This window comes from Hetaerina americana, unplaced genomic scaffold, assembly GCF_022747635.1.
Source record: "Hetaerina americana unplaced genomic scaffold, ioHetAmer1.1.p SCAF_213, whole genome shotgun sequence".
In the NCBI taxonomy this organism is placed as follows: domain Eukaryota; kingdom Metazoa; phylum Arthropoda; class Insecta; order Odonata; family Calopterygidae; genus Hetaerina; species Hetaerina americana.
In genome coordinates, this window is record NW_027286779.1 from 41,588 (window position 1) to 61,829 (window position 20,242).

The following is a 20,242-nucleotide window of genomic DNA, read 5'->3' on the forward strand; positions in this document are numbered from 1 at the left end:
TTAAACGTTGTATGTTCTTTGAAGTTTTATAAAATAATATTTCAAATTTATTTTGTTCCTTTCTTTCATTATAAAATGGAAAATATACATAATTGGAATTTTAAATAATACAAACATCAAAATACATCTTGTAGCATGCAATTTTGTCAAAAATATTGATGATGAACTAAAATTATATGTGTTAATATTATATATAAATTATCTAAACGGGGCTTCAAATTCATTTTCACATTTCTACACATGCACCTTGCCAGTAAACCATTGGAAACTCAAACTACATAAGATCTTCAATCCACAACTAAATCATGATAATTTTATTTTGAAAAACATTACATTGATCTTCAAAACAAAGGAACTACCATGCAAGATTTCATAAATATCAGGGAAGGATACTTAATAAAAAGATAATAAATTACTTTCACAAAAATATATTTGATATGCCAGAGTTTTCTTATTACATTCATGAACTTAACACATAATCTGTCACTACTCATAAGATTCCTCATTGATCATGAGTCACATCGTGATTCAAATATTACTGCACGCTGTAATAGTTGTCAAATGAAATATTGAAAAATAATTAAAGCCCTTTCGGATACCGTGACTATGTATAGCACGTTATTATATCCAAATCACCTCTTTATTAACGCTGTCCTTCATCTTCGGAATTTCTGAACCTTGTCACGAGAGAAATTAAGCGGAGAAACCAGATTAAAACGATTCAAAGCGAAACCTCCAAAATATTTATTAAGAGCCACTAAATAATTGAAAACTCAGCGAATGGGCATTACCGTATTGTCTTGAACGCTATCCCACACGAACACTTCCACGGAATCATTCGCACCAACATTTTCCACCGAGTAACGGCGTCCATACGATTAACCGATTCGAAGGTAGCGCGCCGTCAACCAGCGCCACGACACAGCCGGCGCTACGGTGGCGAGAGTCGGCCCTAATTTCCCCGAAGAAATGATCCCTTCAAGGTCACGGACAGGTAAATTGGCCGAGCCAGGGACCGCTCAAGGTTACCTCAGAGCAAGTGAAGGACGACTTGAGGAATCAAGTAGGTCAAAGGCTGAGACCTCAACCCTTTGGGCACTTTTTAACCCTTTACCCGAAGTGCACGAAAACTCGGGATTTTCTGGAGAACAAAAATCCTCGTTTTCCACGCGGAAATGGGCTGTTCAAGGTCACGGAGAGGGAAATTCGCCGAGCCAGGGACCGCTCAAGGTTACCTCAGTGCAAGTGAAGGACGCTCTGGGGAGTCAAGTGGGTCAAAACCGGAGGCCAGTACTATGGGAGAGGGAAAAACAAAGGAATAAAGAGAATGTAATATCCTTAATCATTACAGCGTAATAACTTCGCAATGACACATCCCAGGAATTTGATATCTGTCTCGTTTTATAGACGATAAAAATTGCGTTTTTCTCCCTATCGTTTTAGACGGGGGTTGCGGGTCATAGCACGGGACATTCATTTTTTTGTTGCTTCAATGCTTGCGCACGGGCTAATCCAGCGATTCCTACACGCTGCAGTCGTTCGCGCGGCCGTCATCGCTGCCGCAGGGGCAGAAGTGAAAGTTTATGCGCCAGATGCGCGTTCATGGCCAGGAAGCGGAAAATAGTTAAAGCTTTCGGTTTGAATTCAATGCAAAATTTAAATTGTCACGTTAACTATGGCGTTGGTGTACAAAATTGCCTTTTCCCAGATAATCGTTACGACAGAACCTAAAAAGTGTAAATATTGAAAAGTCTAAAGATTTAGATGACACTTTGCAAGGCGATTCGTGTGGTTTAAATGCTGATCGTCATTGCAGGCAGTGCTTTACGGGAGGGCTCTCCAGCGAAGTACTAATTGGTGAAGTCCGTAATGTAACTTCGTCAATATGCAACTTAAAAATTTCTTTCAAAAACGACCGCAGTCGATCTGAAGTGAATGTCACGGGCGTGCAACCGTCAGGAACGCGTAGATGTACCTCGAGTATTTCTGCTACTACGGCTACGGTAACTTTCTTAATATGCTACGTAGAAACGTAATTGAAAAACGTCCGTAATCAGCCTGATGGTTATATCATGAATATGTTGCCTTCAAGAAGGTATACAGAGAAGTATGGAATCCTGGGATTCGGCTGCGCGCGGTTGTGAACCGCTGGCACGACCTAGAGCCATAAGGCAGTGTAGTGACCAGGCGCGACCGAAAGCTCGGGCAAAGGTTTCAGGTCGAATTTGTTTGACCGTAAAATTTTTCAATCAATATCACTGACAGAGTGCGTCTGGAAAAATTATCTGTTCAACAAAATATCGCATCTGAGAATAGCTTTTGTATGTGGGTATTTTAACATATGATTTTCCGAAAGAATACTGTCATTTTTTGAAATGGATGTAACAATCGATCTTATATCCGAAAGTAATTAGATATGAAATTTCACAAGACCAGCATGTTATACTTAAGTATTGTCAAACATTTTGCTCTCGGATTAAATTTTTCACGCATCATAATTCCTATGAGTGCGGAAGAACCATTGTAATAATTCAAGAAACGAGAGGTTTTAAAGGGTAAAGTGGGCGAACTGGTGATTTTTGGACATAAAATGATATTTTTTTACAGAAAAAATCTATATCTATGACAGAATTAAGAAGGAATGTCACGTTCTGCAAACAAATCATAACTAACTGTACCCAAAACCTAAGGTAACGTTATCGTCTCTTGTTTCCGGAAAGAATGCGTATTGTATAAATAAAAATTCCTTTGGCTGAGTCAATGATTTCGGAATGGTCGGGTGCAAGGAAATACGTGCATAACATACGTTTTTCGCAAAATTACTCTATTCCCACTTAAACTGGGTAGAAAGCTAGATCTTATCCAGGAAAGTGACTGTGGGTGAAACGTCACCTGACGAGCGTGTCGTAATAAAAGTATTGGCAAAAAGTTTGTTGTCGGATTAAAATATTGCGCGACTGAATTATTACGATGGTGTGGAATAATCATCGTGATAATTCAAGAAACGAGCGGTTTTAAAGTTTAAATTGGGTGAACTGGTGTTCTGTAGAAATAAAATGATAATTCTTTTGACAGAAAAAATCGATTTCCATGCCAACTGTAAGTGTAATAGGAAGTTCAGTAAAAGAATCGTTTCTTTATGTACCAAAACTCTAAGCCACGAAGTAAATCGTTTGTTTGACGGAAAGAATTCATGCTCGATGATCCCAGGTACCGTGGATAGGTGTTTACATCTGGCGCATAAACTTTCACTTCTGCCCCTGCGGCAGCGATGACGACCGCGCGAACGACTGCAGCGTGTAGGAATCGCTGGATTAGCCCGTGCGCAAGCATTGAAGCAACAAAAAAATGAATGTCCCGTGCTATGACCCGCAACCCCCGTCTAAAACGATAGGGAGAAAAACGCAATTTTTATCGTCTATAAAACGAGACAGATATCAAATTCCTGGGATGTGTCATTGCGAAGTTATTACGCTGTAATGATTAAGGATATTACATTCTCTTTATTCCTTTGTTTTTCCCTCTCCCATAGTACTGGCCTCCGGTTTTGACCCACTTGACTCCCCAGAGCGTCCTTCACTTGCACTGAGGTAACCTTGAGCGGTCCCTGGCTCGGCGAATTTCCCTCTCCGTGACCTTGAACAGCCCATTTCCGCGTGGAAAACGAGGATTTTTGTTCTCCAGAAAATCCCGAGTTTTCGTGCACTTCGGGTAAAGGGTTAAAAAGTGCCCAAAGGGTTGAGGTCTCAGCCTTTGACCTACTTGATTCCTCAAGTCGTCCTTCACTTGCTCTGAGGTAACCTTGAGCGGTCCCTGGCTCGGCCAATTTACCTGTCCGTGACCTTGAAGGGATCATTTCTTCGGGGAAATTAGGGCCGACTCTCGCCACCGTAGCGCCGGCTGTGTCGTGGCGCTGGTTGACGGCGCGCTACCTTCGAATCGGTTAATCGTATGGACGCCGTTACTCGGTGGAAAATGTTGGTGCGAATGATTCCGTGGAAGTGTTCGTGTGGGATAGCGTTCAAGACAATACGGTAATGCCCATTCGCTGAGTTTTCAATTATTTAGTGGCTCTTAATAAATATTTTGGAGGTTTCGCTTTGAATCGTTTTAATCTGGTTTCTCCGCTTAATTTCTCTCGTGACAAGGTTCAGAAATTCCGAAGATGAAGGACAGCGTTAATAAAGAGGTGATTTGGATATAATAACGTGCTATACATAGTCACGGTATCCGAAAGGGCTTTAATTATTTTTCAATATTTCATTTGACAACTATTACAGCGTGCAGTAATATTTGAATCACGATGTGACTCATGATCAATGAGGAATCTTATGAGTAGTGACAGATTATCTGTTAAGTTCATGAATGTAATAAGAAAACTCTGTCATGCCAAATATGTCTTTTTGAAAAATAATTCAGACTTCATTTTTTTCTTTTCCCTTACATTTACTCAACTGTACTAAACGAAAAGAGTGGTAGATTCACGTAATTTTCCTTGTTGATTGTTTAATGCATATCTCGTTTTTAGCTTTTTCTCTCTTCACGGTAATCTATTTTATATCTCTTACCGCAATATTTGGCCATCGTCTTTCATGCCATGACCATGATTCCTATTCCTTGCCTCTTCTAATGCTTTTCTTGCTTCATAATTCACCCTTTTATCGTAGACTTGTTCATAGTTGACTCAATTTAGGTAATTCAATAAAATTCTGAAGATATCTCACAATCGTTTCCTTAATGAACACTGCTAAAAATCACAAAATATATTTATGTTCCTCAATGGTAGCATAAAATAGTAAACTTTCAAAATATTTATATTTTAGATAGTAGGAGATTATACAAGTTCATCATATTCATCAGCAACATTAGATATACCAATTATTTTGATACATTAAGATACTTACATGGCTGTCTCTTTTGAAATGCTTATGAAAAAAAGGAATATAGTTACCTAATTAACTTGAAGTATAGTTTCACACTACTGATAAGAAAAATCATATTTAATGTAAGTGCTTCTCATGTTGTCATGCAAAATAATGCATTCCATTGTACTTGCAAAAATTTTTGCAGTTTAAATACTTTTAACATTGAAGAACATGTGGAAAGTTGTGCTATTTGCAAAATCTTGATCACCTTTTTGTTAAACTTTATGCCCCTGAAATGAGAAGGGCATTTGATATTTCTGTTTCTCTTACACTCAAATGAAGTAAAAAACTTAAAACATCTAAAAAGAATGTGGATGGAATATTGAATGTTAATTTTATTTTATCACAAATTGTTCTCATCTTCTGTCTCCTGCCTCAAAATATGTTAAACAAAAGAACTTTGTGAAAAAAACACTGAATAAAAATTCATCTAAGTACCCAATTGCGAGATATATACTGCCATTTATAAAAAAATTAGGCCTATATCCATCTGACATAAGTTTGTTCCCCTTTTTGTCTTATTAGTTACATTTTGTTGGCTCTGTTTTTATGGGCTATGGCATGAATAAACATTGAATAACTGAAAAAACTCCGATAGCCATAAACAGTTTACCTTTCAAAACAAAGTAAAAATGAGGTTCGCTGGCTAACGCCACAAGTCAAAGGAAGGGGTAAAGGGTAAAAAAGGAAAGGGATGAGAAAGGTGAATACAAATATGCCCATTTCGGCCACAATACTCATTGTTTGTGGCTAAAATATGCATATTCGTATTCTCCTTTCTCATGCTTTTTCTTTTTTACCCTTTGCCCCTTCCTTTGACCTGTAGGGTAAGCCAACTAACCTCATTTGTACTTTGTTTTGAAAGGTAAACTGTTCACGGCTAATGGAGTTCTTTCATTTATTCAATACTACTAGCCGTAAGAGCTCAATTCAATCAATATAAATAAACATATTACAATGCATATTATGCAGTCTTTGGATTTTTGTTGAACAGGAAGTAAAGCTTAGTGGATTTATAAACATCAGTGTAGTTAAATTTCCATTCTTTTAAGTGTATTCCAATAATACCCCAATCTATCTGTTCCCCCATTTATTAAATTCTACTATTCCATAAAACCAATTTATTCGCACTACAAATGAATCCCTGCTACTTCATAATTCAAAATATATTTATTTGAGGCTACTCATGTGAAATATAAAGAAATTTTGTTAACAAATATCAAAAGACAGTAGAATTGTTTTTGGATCCAAAATTAAAATACAAGTACAGAGAAGAGAAATTTCAAGGAATCATATCAATCATTAGGAAGTTTCAACCAAGCATGCAGGCCTTATTTCTGTTTTCCTTCACTTAAGGACTTACATTATCATTTTCCCGAAACATATCTTCCTTTCCTTTCTCTTCCTTCTTTTCAAACCTTTGAAATTACCATGTTTTCCTTTTGTAATTCTTCCATTTTTACTCCAAGGGAAATATAAAATAAGTTGACCATATTGTGTTGCAATGGGTCATATCAAGGGTCAATGAGGCCCATGGCCAATATTACTCATGAACACCTTTTGTCCCCAAGCACAAAGTTATCTACCTCTAGCTGTGTTCTCTAAATTATTGAAATTAATTTTCAATTTTCTTCTTAGAAATGAGTTTATGAAATAAACTCATTTCCATGTCCATATAAAAAGCCCCATTCCCCAAATGGTTTCTAGATCTGCTACTGCCTGAATTATGAATAAATTGAACTATAATAATCACTGTATTAATTATATCTTCCCCATGCATCAAATTTGAATATATATTGCAAACCTTTTTGGTCATGTTATTATTTCTATTATATAGTTTTCCAATACTCATGAACAACAACCATTTATCTTGGTTCTTGAGTGAGTGATGTGTGTACTTTTATACTCCACTTGAACCACTTGGTTCATCTACCATTTTATATAATCTTGGGACCATCTAAAAGCCTTTAATGATTACCTTTACTGTTCTCTCATCCCGTTCATCATGGTAAATTGAAATAATTTTGAACACTAATATTTTAAGAAAAATATTCTCTATGAAACAAATATGAATTAGTTTTTACCAGCCAAATATATGAAAACCATGTTCAAATAGTATTTCATACCAGTCACATTACCTGTAAAATGAATTTTTACTTTAGGCACTATATGAAATGTTCCTCTAACAAAACACGACAAAGTTTTAACCTAGAATTCAAAATCTAATAACACATTTTATACAATGTAAATATTTTTGGTAAATGGGGTAACACAAACTTGTTAGTTACAGTTTTTGTAACTTTCAGCCATACTATTTTAATAATTCAGGCAACATATTTGGCGCTCAAAAATCGTCATCTTAATTTTCTAAACTTGAAGTAGCAACTGCTTGATTTTTTAAATTGAAATTTCAATAATTGAATAAGGATTTACAATATTTTAGGAGCATGAAGGTGTGGAAACCATATGTATCGTTTTAAATATAAACACTTCCCTAATTTATTCAAGCAGCAAAACAGAAGTACTTAACCCTATTACTAGGAATATGTTTTAGCCTCTGACCATATCATTATATCACTCTTAGCTTGGGTTAAACACTTACACCTTGTCAAATCCTGTTACATTGATAAGGAAGGTAAATCTTTCAACAGCAATTTCCTCCTAGGTGTCACAATTGGTATGTATATATCCTTCTTTGGCACTAATTTGAAGTGAATACCAGGATTGTCAGGGGATACTCAATAAAAATTTTTGGGGAAAATAGGGTCAAAAGAATTTTACCTTGTTTATCGGTTCTGGCATAAAAACTTGTACGTAACCATTTTAAGTCAAAGGAATTTTCATTGTAAATGAACTTTCTGCAAAAATTTTAAATATTCAAAAGAGTTGTGGTGCATTACATTTTCCCCATTGGCTGGATTCAACTTGTTAGCTGCTTCTACCTCACCTGCAAAGGTCTCATATCTGTTAAAGTTGTAATTTCTTTCCTTAATAAAAACTATTCAAACTAATAGTTATGACTAAAGACATAGAATCAGATCCATAGCATTCATAAAGTTTTATGTCTACCTAACTTAGAGAATAATGAGTATCTTCGTAGAGCTAAATCAAAGTCAGGATTTATTTTTGCTGCAAGATAGATGCCTACAACTATTGTTAGATAATCTATTTTTCACAAAATGGTACAAGACTTTGGAAGAGCAGAAGGCTAATAGAAAGGATTTTCCTTTCCTCTACCACTCGCATCAAGTTTCCATTCCCAATGATCATTATTGTCAGCTCTTCTAAACAAGAGCACTGAGATTAGTTCCTTTGCAGCAAACAATTTTGGTTACCACTGGAGCATTTTAGCCATTCAAATTATACACATATTTTTATTTATTGTCATTTGCTGAATCACCAATAAGGCAATTAGATAGACCAAACTCCTTCCAGGTACCACTCATCTCTGATAGGTTGCTGCAAAAACACTATCACTGGAGCTCTCTGAAGTCCAGGGTACATCATCATAAGAGGAAAACGGTATCCCTAAAACCAATTTTATTTGGAAGCTATGTTTTGCAGGTTACCAACTAAAATCACACAATATTTCAATTGGATAAAAGAAAACTAATGCTAGCATGAAATTGACACAATAAAGGTAAACAATGCAGATATCCAAATTATTATAATAACATGATTCCTTAACCCCCAATGGTTGTCATACACAATTAATAGAGTGTAGGTAAGTTTATATGTTACAAAACATTCTTGATACCTACATGAAATTTAAAAAAATCAGGCCATTGATATTTAACTGGACAATGGGATAATCTATTCAGCCAAATTACATGATAAAAAGACATATGAAGATGAGAAAGACCTCTTATTGAAGAGTTGTTTGCTTTTCAATAAGTAACATCAACCCACCTTCTTATTCAGAAAACCACTATCATTTGTGTTTATTTCACGTTTCATCAACTATAACAGAGCTGAAATTTTAATATGTAGACATAATCCTCAAAATCAGAATGCAAAATGAACTGAAAAGGATAAAATAAACAAGTGCCCCTAACTATAAAAAAAAACTTAAACACAGTAATCAACCCAAAGGTCCATTTGGTAGGTGATGGTAGAGTTCACCCAGTACTAAGCCCTATGGCATGTGAAATTCACACATCAGGGTAGGGGCCATAAGAAGCTATATAAGTATATTTCTCAATGATACTGCAAAGCAATTTCCAGATTACATAAAGGAAATGACAGTTTGAATAAAATTTAAATCACATTATTTAACAAATTCCAAAGAAACTACGGGATATGCCGCAACAGTAACTTTTAACGGAGTCATCCGCTAATGTGCATTTTAATGCAACAATTTCAGAGCGTAAAAATCATTCGCCTTGACTGGGACTCGAACCCAGATCCCTCAATATCCGGTCGAGTGCTTTAGCCACTTAAGCTACCGAGGCGTCCTCTTAAATTTCAGAGTTTAAGAGGACGCCTCGGTAGCTTAAGTGGCTAAAGCACTCGACCGGATATTGAGGGATCTGGGTTCGAGTCCCAGTCAAGGCGAATGATTTTTACGCTCTGAAATTGTTGCATTAAAATGCACATTATTTAACTAGAAAGGCTTAGTGAGTGGGTCACTCATTTTTCACCATACCTTGTAATGGCTTCAAAATCAGTGAGAAAAAGTTATTACCAAATTAAGGTCTCCATTTTCTAATGTCAAAACTCTGGAGGCAAGAAGTAAAGGAATAGGCTGAATTCTCCACCCACTTTTCTAGGTATTATTTTTCATGAAGATTTTTTAGTAAAGATCAATCAATGTAATTCCTGTAACAAAACTTGAATGAAACCATGAACAACTTTACATGAAGACCAGGGTTTTCCAGTAGAAATGAAAACTTTCCAAATAATTTTAAGTACTATTTCTTCCAGTAAAGTGCCAAATACTTTTGTTAGTGTGCAAGCATTAAATTGAAATGGAATTTAAAAATAAACATGAGCACATTTTTAAAGGTATAATATTTATTGATTTTCTTTATTGATGATACCTTTTTCCAAGAATGCTGACAACATTTCTATGATGGCATGCATAAAAATGTTTCTATAAGACCCCACTTTCATGAATTTTATGCCAGAGGAGAATGCTTCTCTACAGTAGTTATTACCCAAGTAATATAGGATGATACTTTTGTAAAAATTGCATAATAGCGGGGATCACATAAACTGACATCCTTCCTTCGTGGTGACACACTTACAACTCCCTGGAGCACCCATGATCCATCCTTTCGTAGAAACATAAGACCACCACCACTATCTCCATTGCAGACACTTGTCCCTGTTAAAAAAAATATTTTATAACTATTTCAAATAATGGCACATGGATGAAAAAAAGGTTGCACATAAATGTAAAAATTTTACCAGGTTATAAATAGTAAAATACACTTGGTATTAAAATAATTGCTGTCAAAGATTAAGAATAAACAAACCAAAATATTTATACATAGGTTATCATTCCTTTTAACAGTTACTGAAGGAAAAAGTTTTTCCGTGGTTCAAATATGTACATAGCATCAATTTTTAACTATATCGTTTTGCAGGGAAAAAATAGCAAGGTACATTTAAATTTCAGTTATTTCAAGTCTTAAACCAAGCATGCTGCTTTTTATAAGCATGAACCATTGGTGATCAACTCTCATGCATGTATTTTCCTCCTAAACAGCAGCTTAAGAATTAAAAGTTAAGTATATTCATAGCATTATAGATGTACAAATAAAAATTTAAACTATGGCATTAAAAGGGCCAAAACATCACAATTATATATGATGAAATCCCTGAGAGATATTTGGTCTTAAAAATATCTCCAACAAAACTTTGGTCAACCACTACTTAAAAGATATTAAAAATTACAAAACCATTTCGATTGATAAAGCACTTAAAACATATGGAATAACAATTTTCACAAATGACTGGTAAATATCAACATTCACCAGGGTATGAAGATGAATGGATATCTGTAATGCTAATGATACAAGAGAAATCAAGAACCAATCAAGAAATTCAGTAAATAAGACAGCTGATACCACCAGAAAGAGCTAAATATCAAAATAAATATATACTCAATAATCACAGAGGGAAATATAAAGAAATGGATTGAATCAGCATAAGAGCTGCACAAAAATAGGCATAATAAGTTACTGCAACTAATATTCATAGGTGGAGCAAGTCAAGATGAAGAGGTTAAAACAAAAACTATGGCTTACAAATACCCTGGATGGAAAAGGGTATGAGAGAGGTATTCATTAAAGCCACCAACATCAACAATGAAAAAGTGTGAGAAAAAGAAACCAGAACAAAAGAAAGAAAGAATTTTTTGAAGAAAGCATTAAAGCCACAACAGAAGAACCAGGCATGAGGAAAAGAGCTAACACCAGCAGATCCAATTCAAGAGATTCATCTCAAATTAGAACTAGACCTTGTACCTACACTGAACTTTTGAATTTTTGACCTTGTGAATAAGAATTTGGAAAACACACTTTTTTTGATGGATGATGGAAATTTTATAGAGATTATTGAGACAGTCCAAGGAAGATAAACTAAATCTGAATATAAGGTTAATCATATAATTGTACTGTCCAGTGGCACACCTATTGCCATTGGATTTCTAAATAAAAAAATCATGCAATATCTGGCAAAATGCCGGAGGTCATATTTAATAACTAGAAGAAATGGACAACTATGCCAAGAGTCATTCAAAAAATATATGGCAGAAAAGAAAACATCCAATTATTTTAGAAACCAATGAGTTACATCATTTTCATCATTGCAGTTTACATGAGTTTCATCATTACAGTTACACACATCATTTCAAGGACTAATAGATGAAATGGCTGAAAATGTGGAAGTTATATTGTGCAGCATCCTGAAAACAACAGAAGTTGCATTACAGTTGGACAAGTCAACTTTGCCAGGTAATAAAATCTGAACTTCTAGCTTATGTGTGCTTTATTTGAGATGAAAATCTATCTCAAGAGTTATTATTTGCAAGGCAATTAGGAACTGACACTAAAGGAGAGTTAATATTTCATATTACAGAGCAGTTCTTCAGGGACAAAAAAATTCCACTCTCTAACATACTTGCTGTTGCAACAAATAGAACTCCATCAATCACTAGTCGTCAACATGGTTGTACACCATATTTCAGAAAATATGTACCATATGTGTTTGCTATTCATTGTGTCATTCACCAACAAAATCTAGTGGCTAAAATAATGAGTGATTACCTTCGTAAGGCCTTAAAAATTGTAACTACAGTGGTTAACAAAATCAAAGCCCATGCTCTTCATGATCGACTCTTTCGAGAGTTGTGTGATGAGAACAATGAAGATTTCAAATGTTTGTTACTACACATGGAAATCCGTTGGCTATCAAAAGGCAATTGTATAAGGCGCTTCTATAATCTTTTAGACACTGTTGTGCAGTTTTTTAAGGAGAAAGATTCTTTTCTCAGCGACAACCTTAAAAAGATTAGGAGTGATGTTGTATTTTTGACTGAACTATTTGCAAAGTTCAATGAAATGACTTTACCATTGCAGAAAAATGATACTAACCTTATAAAGGCAAAATCTGTAGTGACTGTGTTTATTTCCAAGTGGCTTTCATTTAAGTGCAACATAGGTTGCTGTGAGCTTTATCGATTTCCTTCCCTGCTTAAGCTAAAAGAGCAAGCTGGTACAGGTGATGATGATTTAAGAGTCTTTTGTGACCATTTAGCCACCTTGCATAAAAATATGACGCAGTGTTTTGAGGATCTTCTTTTGTTAGAAATTACAGACTGGGTGATAAGTCCGTTGGTAGATTCAGAGGAAGTTGGAGTATTAGAGGAAGAATTAATTGGAATACAAAATGAGGTTGAATTGAAACCAAAGTTTAAGATAAATTATCAAGAGTTTTGGTTACAAAAGGAGTCAGATCCTAAAAAAAGCTTTCTTAAAATAATTAGTTTTGATGAATTATTTTTATGCAACAAATTTATTAACACCCAAGTTCCTTTTATTGTGCATTAAGTCTTTTGCATAAATGTGATATGAAAACTACACATCTATTGGATTGTAAATAAACATTTGATAAGTCATTGTTTTTAATCATTTCAATGTTCCTCATTTGGTTATTTTATTTTATGATTTTGATTATTATTTTAAAGCTACCAATTAGGGGGCGTTGAGTTCATGTATCCAAGGGGGTAGTGGCTCAAACAAGTTTGGGGAACACTGAGTTAGACTATATAATGGTTAGGTACAGATTTAGAAACAGTGTGATCAATTCAGAAGGTTTCCCAGGACCAGATATGTTTTTGGATCACAATTTAGTAATTATGAAGAATAGCATCCTAGTTAAAAATATAAAGCATGGGAGGATGTTCAGGCAATTGAACATATAACTGGATCAACTAGGAAGGAGTATCAGCAGACTGTAGAGAAAATCTTGAGGGAGGAAAGGGAGCTGGGTACTGTAGGGGAAGGATATATCAAAAAGGGATATCGTTGGCTGCAAATGATGCTATAGGAATATTAAAAAGGAAAAGGACAAGTAAACCATAGATTACAGACAAGATGATTGGAAAGATAGATGTGAGAAGAAAATGGAAGAGTTCAATGACACAGAAAATGAGGCAGGTAACAAATAGAGCAAAAGAAGCCTGGTGGAAGATGCTGTGCAAGGATATGGAAAGTTTACAAAGAAAGGATGAAATTGCTGCACTGTACAGGAAGATTAAAGCATATTCATGAAGTAAAAGAGGAAAATCATTGCACACAATCAAAGATAAGTTAGGAAAAATATTATTTGAACCAGGGAAGATTCAAGAGAGATGAAAGGAATACATAGAAGAACTATATGGCAAGACATAAAGCAAACTTAGACATGGAAAGAGAATATAATATGATATATTGATATATGATAATATGATAGCTCAGGTCCAGGCTTACTCAATAGCAAGATAGAATTGGCATTGAAGGCATTGAAATGTAAAATCAAATAAGGCCATGAGGGTAGATAACATTCCTGCAGAACTACTTAAAGATTTCAGAAAAGTTTGAGGAAGAGTTATTCACTAATTTGTGCCACGCATTAGGATGAAATTTGTTAGGAAGACTACATCAGATCAGTGTTAGAGTCTAATTCAAAAAAGGGAAAGACAGGAATATGTGAGAATCACAGAACAATAAATTAAATGTATGCATAAGCTAATTTTGTCCTCAGGATCGTCATTAAGAGGATGTAGAGGAGGGCAAATGGTTACTTAGGAATAATCAGTTTGGATTCAGGAAGGGGAGAGGCACATGTGATGCCATTGCAGTAATGAGGTCGCTAAGAGAGACGAACATAGAATACAATCAGGATGCGTTTGTCTGTTTTGTAGATTTCAAGAAAGCACTTGAGTGTTACTAATGAATGTATTGCCGATAATAGGAGTATACTGGCAGGATAGGGAACTTATCTGCTTCCTATACATGTCTCAGGCAGCTCAGGTACAAGCGACGAATGGAGAGTCCAGATGGGCAGTTTTAGAGAGAGGAGTGACAGGGGTGTCCATTATCACCTGTGCTTTTCAACATGTATAAGGAGGAATTCATTAAAGAGGCATAGGAAGAACTGGAGGTAGGAATAAAAGTGAGAGAGGAATTCATAATTAGTAAGGTTTTCCGATGATTATGCTTGGTTTGCCACCCAGCAAAGGGGTGTGAAATATTGCCAAGAGCATTGGAAAGTCCAGTAGTGTATTGAAAAGATAGGGATAAGAATAAATGTACACAAAACATAGGTTATGCTGTTTTCAAGATTGAGAAAGGCTAAGTTAAATACTAAAGTAGGAATTCCTAAAATAGATCAGGTGGAAGAGTTTACTTATCTTGGAAGTGTTCTGGACCAAAGTGGTGAAAGTAGTAGGGACATAAGAAGAAGAATTGCATTAGGCAAAGAACCTTTCCCAAGGAGGAGGGAATAGATGGCAGGGACATTGATTAAAGGATGTTAAGAATAGCTCATCAAACTTTCAATATGGAGCATGGTTTTGTACAATGCAGGAACATGGTAATTGAAACAGGATGATAGGCATGGATTGGATACCTTTGAAACATAGGCATAGAGAAGGATAGAATAGGTGTAATGAACAGAAAGGAAAACAAACTAGGAAGTGTTTGGCACAGTAAGGGAGGAGAGAGGATTGCTGGGATAAATCCAAAGGAGGCATGAAAGATGAATTCAAAGCATTTTGATCGGCATTGGGATGTTGAAGACTAAGATAGACGGGAGAAATCAGGGAAAATGAGGAAGGGGAAGGAATAGCAGAGTTGAATGGAATTAAGGGAAGAAAGAAGCATGCAGAATTGAAGAGGGACTTACTGTAGTGCCTGATTTCAGGTTATTTTTGGTTAGGAGAGAGAAATGTACTGTTGCACAATTGTTTATGCTGTGTACATCCAAACCTACCTTCATGAGAAGAACACCTACAATAATAATAAATGAATAAATGAGATTATGTTATAGGTATTCATGGATGGTTGCAAACGACTGAAACCCAAATCTGCACACAGCTTTTGAATGTTTATTACACAAATTTTATTATTTGACTGTTAAGAGTTTAAATTAGCATAGTAGGATGGAGGGAGGAAAAAGAATGCAGGGATATAGAAAATCAATATCAGAACTACTAATCTGGACTATAGGACTAACCTATAATGATAATGAGGCCATTCACATTTTAATGTGAACATGATTTCACCCATAAGATTCAATAACCTCAGATATATATTCTAACCATCAGAATATAAAATTTCAGCCCACTACCTTTCCAGGCTACATTTTCAGTCAACTGTACAAATTCTCATTCCCCTTGACCGATATGACTCTCAAGCTGCACTTGATTGAGTTCTGAGTTCACCATGCAAGAATTTCCCGAAAGGAAAACAATTAATCATACATACTGTTCAGATAACCAGCACAGAATGTGGTTGAGCGTATATATTTGCCAAAATCTTCCGGGAGATCATTCACACACTGTCTGGTACTGATGACAGGTAAGTTGGCCTTCCTAGGAATGTCACTTGCAGTATCATTTTCTGTCACACCCCAACCAACTACCTAAAGATGTAAAACAAGCCATATGAGTTAAAAAATGAAATAAACAGTAGTCAAAAACTTTAAATAAGTAAATATTGAGGATAAATTTTACAATAAAAGGAATCAAATTAAATTCTAAATTCACTCCCTCACACTGTCGATCCTTTTAATTTATCATGCAACAATTTCACCACCCAATCTCACCTTTCAAAAAATTAAATTTTTCCCCAGTCCATGTTCGGTACTCATTGTTTATTGTTATGCTGTTTTTGCCTTTTGTCCTATTTCATGTTTGTTATATTTTTCACTGTAAATTGGCACTACTGCTATATGTGAATAATGATTTACAATAAAATAAATAAAAATAACTTTGAAATATATGCCATTTTATCTTGTGAAAAATGTGACAGCCATTATGCATATACTTTTTTCCTTACAGAGACAGTGTACTTAGTAGCCACTGCGCTCATCAGCTCATGAATTTATGATTCAGCACTAGTTATGAACCATTTTTTTAGTTATACTGCTCATATAGTAGTAAATGGCTCACACAATCCTCTTCAAACTTTCTGCTAATTTTCATATGCATGTATCTTCACTTTTACCAAGTATTGGCATCTGATGCAAATTCGCTGGCCATTTTATTCTGGCAGAACATATGGATCACACAATCGAACACAAATAACAATAAAGCATCACTTTAAGCATGTGAGCAATGATTAAGTGAATGACAACACATATCTGCATCAAAACACTAAAGTTAACCTATGACAGGCCACAACCCCTTGTTCTAGGCCATTTAACAGTTGGGGCAAGCATATATGATTTTTACTCGCATCTTATAGATACCTTTCACCCAGGAAAATATGATTGAAGTACCCAGGTAGCTAATTTATGACATATTCACTCATGCTAATGAATAATATTGAAAATTGTCCTAATTTAAAAAAGGGAAATTCCCATGTAATCCCAGTACTATCGTATTGCCGAGTATTCATACATTTCTAGAAGCATTTTAAAACGAGAGATTAAAGAAGTGGTATTTGAAGATACAGCCATAGATGATCACCAGCAGAATACCTACATCTGCACCCTTCACACCATTGCCTTTCAGAGGAGGGAATGTCAGAAAGACTGTTTTGAGGGTATTTTAGAAAAACATTCCATTTCATTAGTTTCCTTCATACTACTCAGTTCAATACACACATCTTTCACCTTAGTCAAATTCTTACATTGTTGCACGCATGCTCTTCTGCGACTTTTAATATTACTCACCTTGAGAGGCTCTACTACCACATTCACCCATCATTTACTTAGGCTATCCCTCCTTTCAAACCATTCACTTTTCTCCCAACTGTTTGGTTATTCAACCCTCATCAATTCTCTCAACATAAGCAAACCAGTATAGCATATGCATTTCATTATTGTCTATTACTGGTGTATTAAATACAAATTACTTCATAAGCAATTAATGGCATACCCTAGCTCTCATACAATTATCACAAACACTTCTCAAAATATCATCACATTCAATTTGACACTCATGCTCATCTTGGTGTGCTTAAGATTCATTTCCATACAATAATGTGGGGAGAAGTACACTTTTGTACAAAGGTAGCAGAAAACAGATTCTTAAAACACTTTCTTATATCATGAATTTTTCCAAAGTTGAAGCCCCTGAAAACTTGGCAGCCCATTAAGTAAGATCCCGCATCCAATGATGACAACATTATCTTTAGTTTACTACACTTTATTGGGGATCATTCAGAATTGAAGTAGCATGCTCTCAAGATGATTCCTGTCGTGTACCTGTAGGTATATTATGACTAGGTCAAACTAAATAGGTACACCCTGGCAATGTGTATGTGTACATACGAGGTCTGTAAATTAAGTAATAAGACTGATTTTTTGCATTCAAATAGAATTACAATTTTATATTGTTGCCATCAAAATGACTTCCTTCTAAAGTCACACAGCACTGGACATGGTTCTTCCACTCTTCATAGCAATGCTGGAACTCTGATACTGGAATAGCCTTCAGCTGTTTGGTTACAGCCGTTTGAATGTTTACGACTGTCCCAAAATGAGTTCCCTTGAGGTGATTTTTCTACTTTGGGAAGAGAAAAAAGTAACAAGGACTCAAGTCAGTTGGATAAGGAGGCTGAGGAGCCACAGGAATGTTTTTGCTAGCCAAAACTACTGGTACTTTTGTTCTTGCGAGAGGTTTTTTGGAACCATTTTTGTGCAGATTGTTCTCATCCCCAATTCATTGGTCAAAATCCAATGAACGGTGGTGTGAGTCAAATTCAACTCTTCCCTGATCTTTCTGACTGTCAACCAATGATCTGAACGCACAAGATCCTGGATTCTGCTGACATTTTCATCGGTTCTTGAAGATGAAGGCCTTCCGCTTCGCGGTTCATCTTCAATCAACTCTCTTCCTTCTAAAAATGCCTTAAACCACCATTACACCTGGGCTCTTGACAAAACACTATCTCCGTAGGCCGGCTGAAGTTTAGTAAGAGTTTCCGTTGCACTGTGCTTAAGTCTGAAGCAAAACTTAATAGCAAACCGTTGTTCGAAATTGATGTCACTCATTTTTAGAACACAATAGAAAAAACTGTTTCACAAAAAAAATCACTATGGACAACCAAATGACTCGAGTGAGTTCAAACCCATACTGAAAGCGGATCACATGTTCCTCTGTCGCCCCTCCAAGCCCAGCACCTCCAGTGTTGCCAGAGCGAAAGCTACGTTGCCAGTCCCATTATTTAACCTACAGACCTCGTATTCATGAGCATGCAAACGTAATTATTACAAAACAACAATTCCATTGTAAAAAGATTGTTTTTAATGGATATTATTTTACGTATGAATATTTTTTATTTTTATTCATAGCGCACAAGTACAGAAGGATACTTACAGTTCCAATGCTTTGGGCAGAGAGATCATAATTCACATGCAGCATATCCCAGTCTAAGCAAACGGGTTGTGCCACAGCAGTGAGAATGACTGGAGTAGATAGCACTAGAAGAGCTATATCTGAATCATAGTTTCCTTGCTTATCCAGGTATGATGGATTCATAATAATCTCCTTGAGCTGAAATGTTAATTGTAATAAATTCACTCTGGGTTATATGCATTAACATAATAACTTAGTAGATTACTGGGTACTCAATTGTGACAATAAAGAAATACGTATAAGGTATGCATTCTTCAGCATATGAGGAGGATCTGCTGTGAAGATTCTATGATAAAAAGTAATCTTGAAAATAAGAACACCATGAAAATAGAATAAATTCATAACCCATTGAAATTCACGGTGCAATGATGGTCTCTCTACGTAATGAACAAGGCTTAAACTTTACAAAGGCCAAAAAATGAGTGAAACAACAGCTTTTGAAGAGGCATTCCAAATCTTTTTGAAAGGAAAAAACACTATGAAGACACTTTCACTCTAAAGAAAGCTGGAAAGAGAAAATGAGCAAATAAATATAAGATAAGAGTAAAAAGGATTTGTTCCTGCTGTTCATATTTCATTCTTTCCTTGATCATCTAATCATAATACTAAATTTTCTGGTTGGCAAATACATATAATGGTATCTACCTATGGAAAACAAGTCATATACAGTGGAACCTCATTTGATGAGCACCTTCCATAGTGATTAATTTGCATAATGAGCAAAAATATTTTTATTAAATGATTTGCTTAGCAAGCAACTTTGTGCGTAATGAGTGATGAAGAGAGGGATATTCCCAGAATGATCTCATGCCTGCTGTTTCAGGTTGTGTTTAGCACTCATTTGCCAACATCTTATTGTCACTAGTTGTCACACATTATTCTAAACTCATGTTCAGACCTATTAATTGTGTTTTTTTAGTGCTACGTTGAATAATATTATGGAAAAATTTTATAACTGTCCCCAAAGAAAAAGCCACAAGAAGACAGCCCCAAGAGAATAAAAATAACTGTAGAAATGAAAAGTAAAATCATTGAAAAGCAAGACAAGGTGTGAGCATGGCTGATCTAGCATGCACATAAAATCAGTCAAAATCAATGATTTGCACTATCCTCAAAAACAAGGACAAAATTAAGGAGATAGATACTTCAGAGGGAGTGATAAGAATACCTATGCAACAACTATGCCTTCCTAACGATGTTGAAAGGTTGCTTCTCATAAGGATAAACGAAAAGCAATTGCAATCCC

At 35.5% G+C, this 20,242-nt stretch overlaps 1 protein-coding gene across 1 annotated transcript in view; it reads right to left on the bottom strand.

Moving 5' to 3' along the window:
- Window positions 1–9,586: 9,586 nt before the first annotated feature.
- Window positions 9,587–20,242, bottom strand: part of LOC139688665 (modular serine protease-like) — a 31,736-nt gene continuing 21,080 nt past the window's right edge. Inside the window, exons 11-13 of the mRNA XM_071586233.1 lie at window positions 18,958–19,134; window positions 15,899–16,055; window positions 9,587–10,251 (exon numbers count right to left, since the gene is read on the bottom strand). Coding sequence (XP_071442334.1) covers window positions 10,043–10,251; window positions 15,899–16,055; window positions 18,958–19,134 — 543 coding nt within the window. The 3' untranslated portion in view covers window positions 9,587–10,042. The remainder of the gene's footprint in view (window positions 10,252–15,898; window positions 16,056–18,957; window positions 19,135–20,242) is intronic.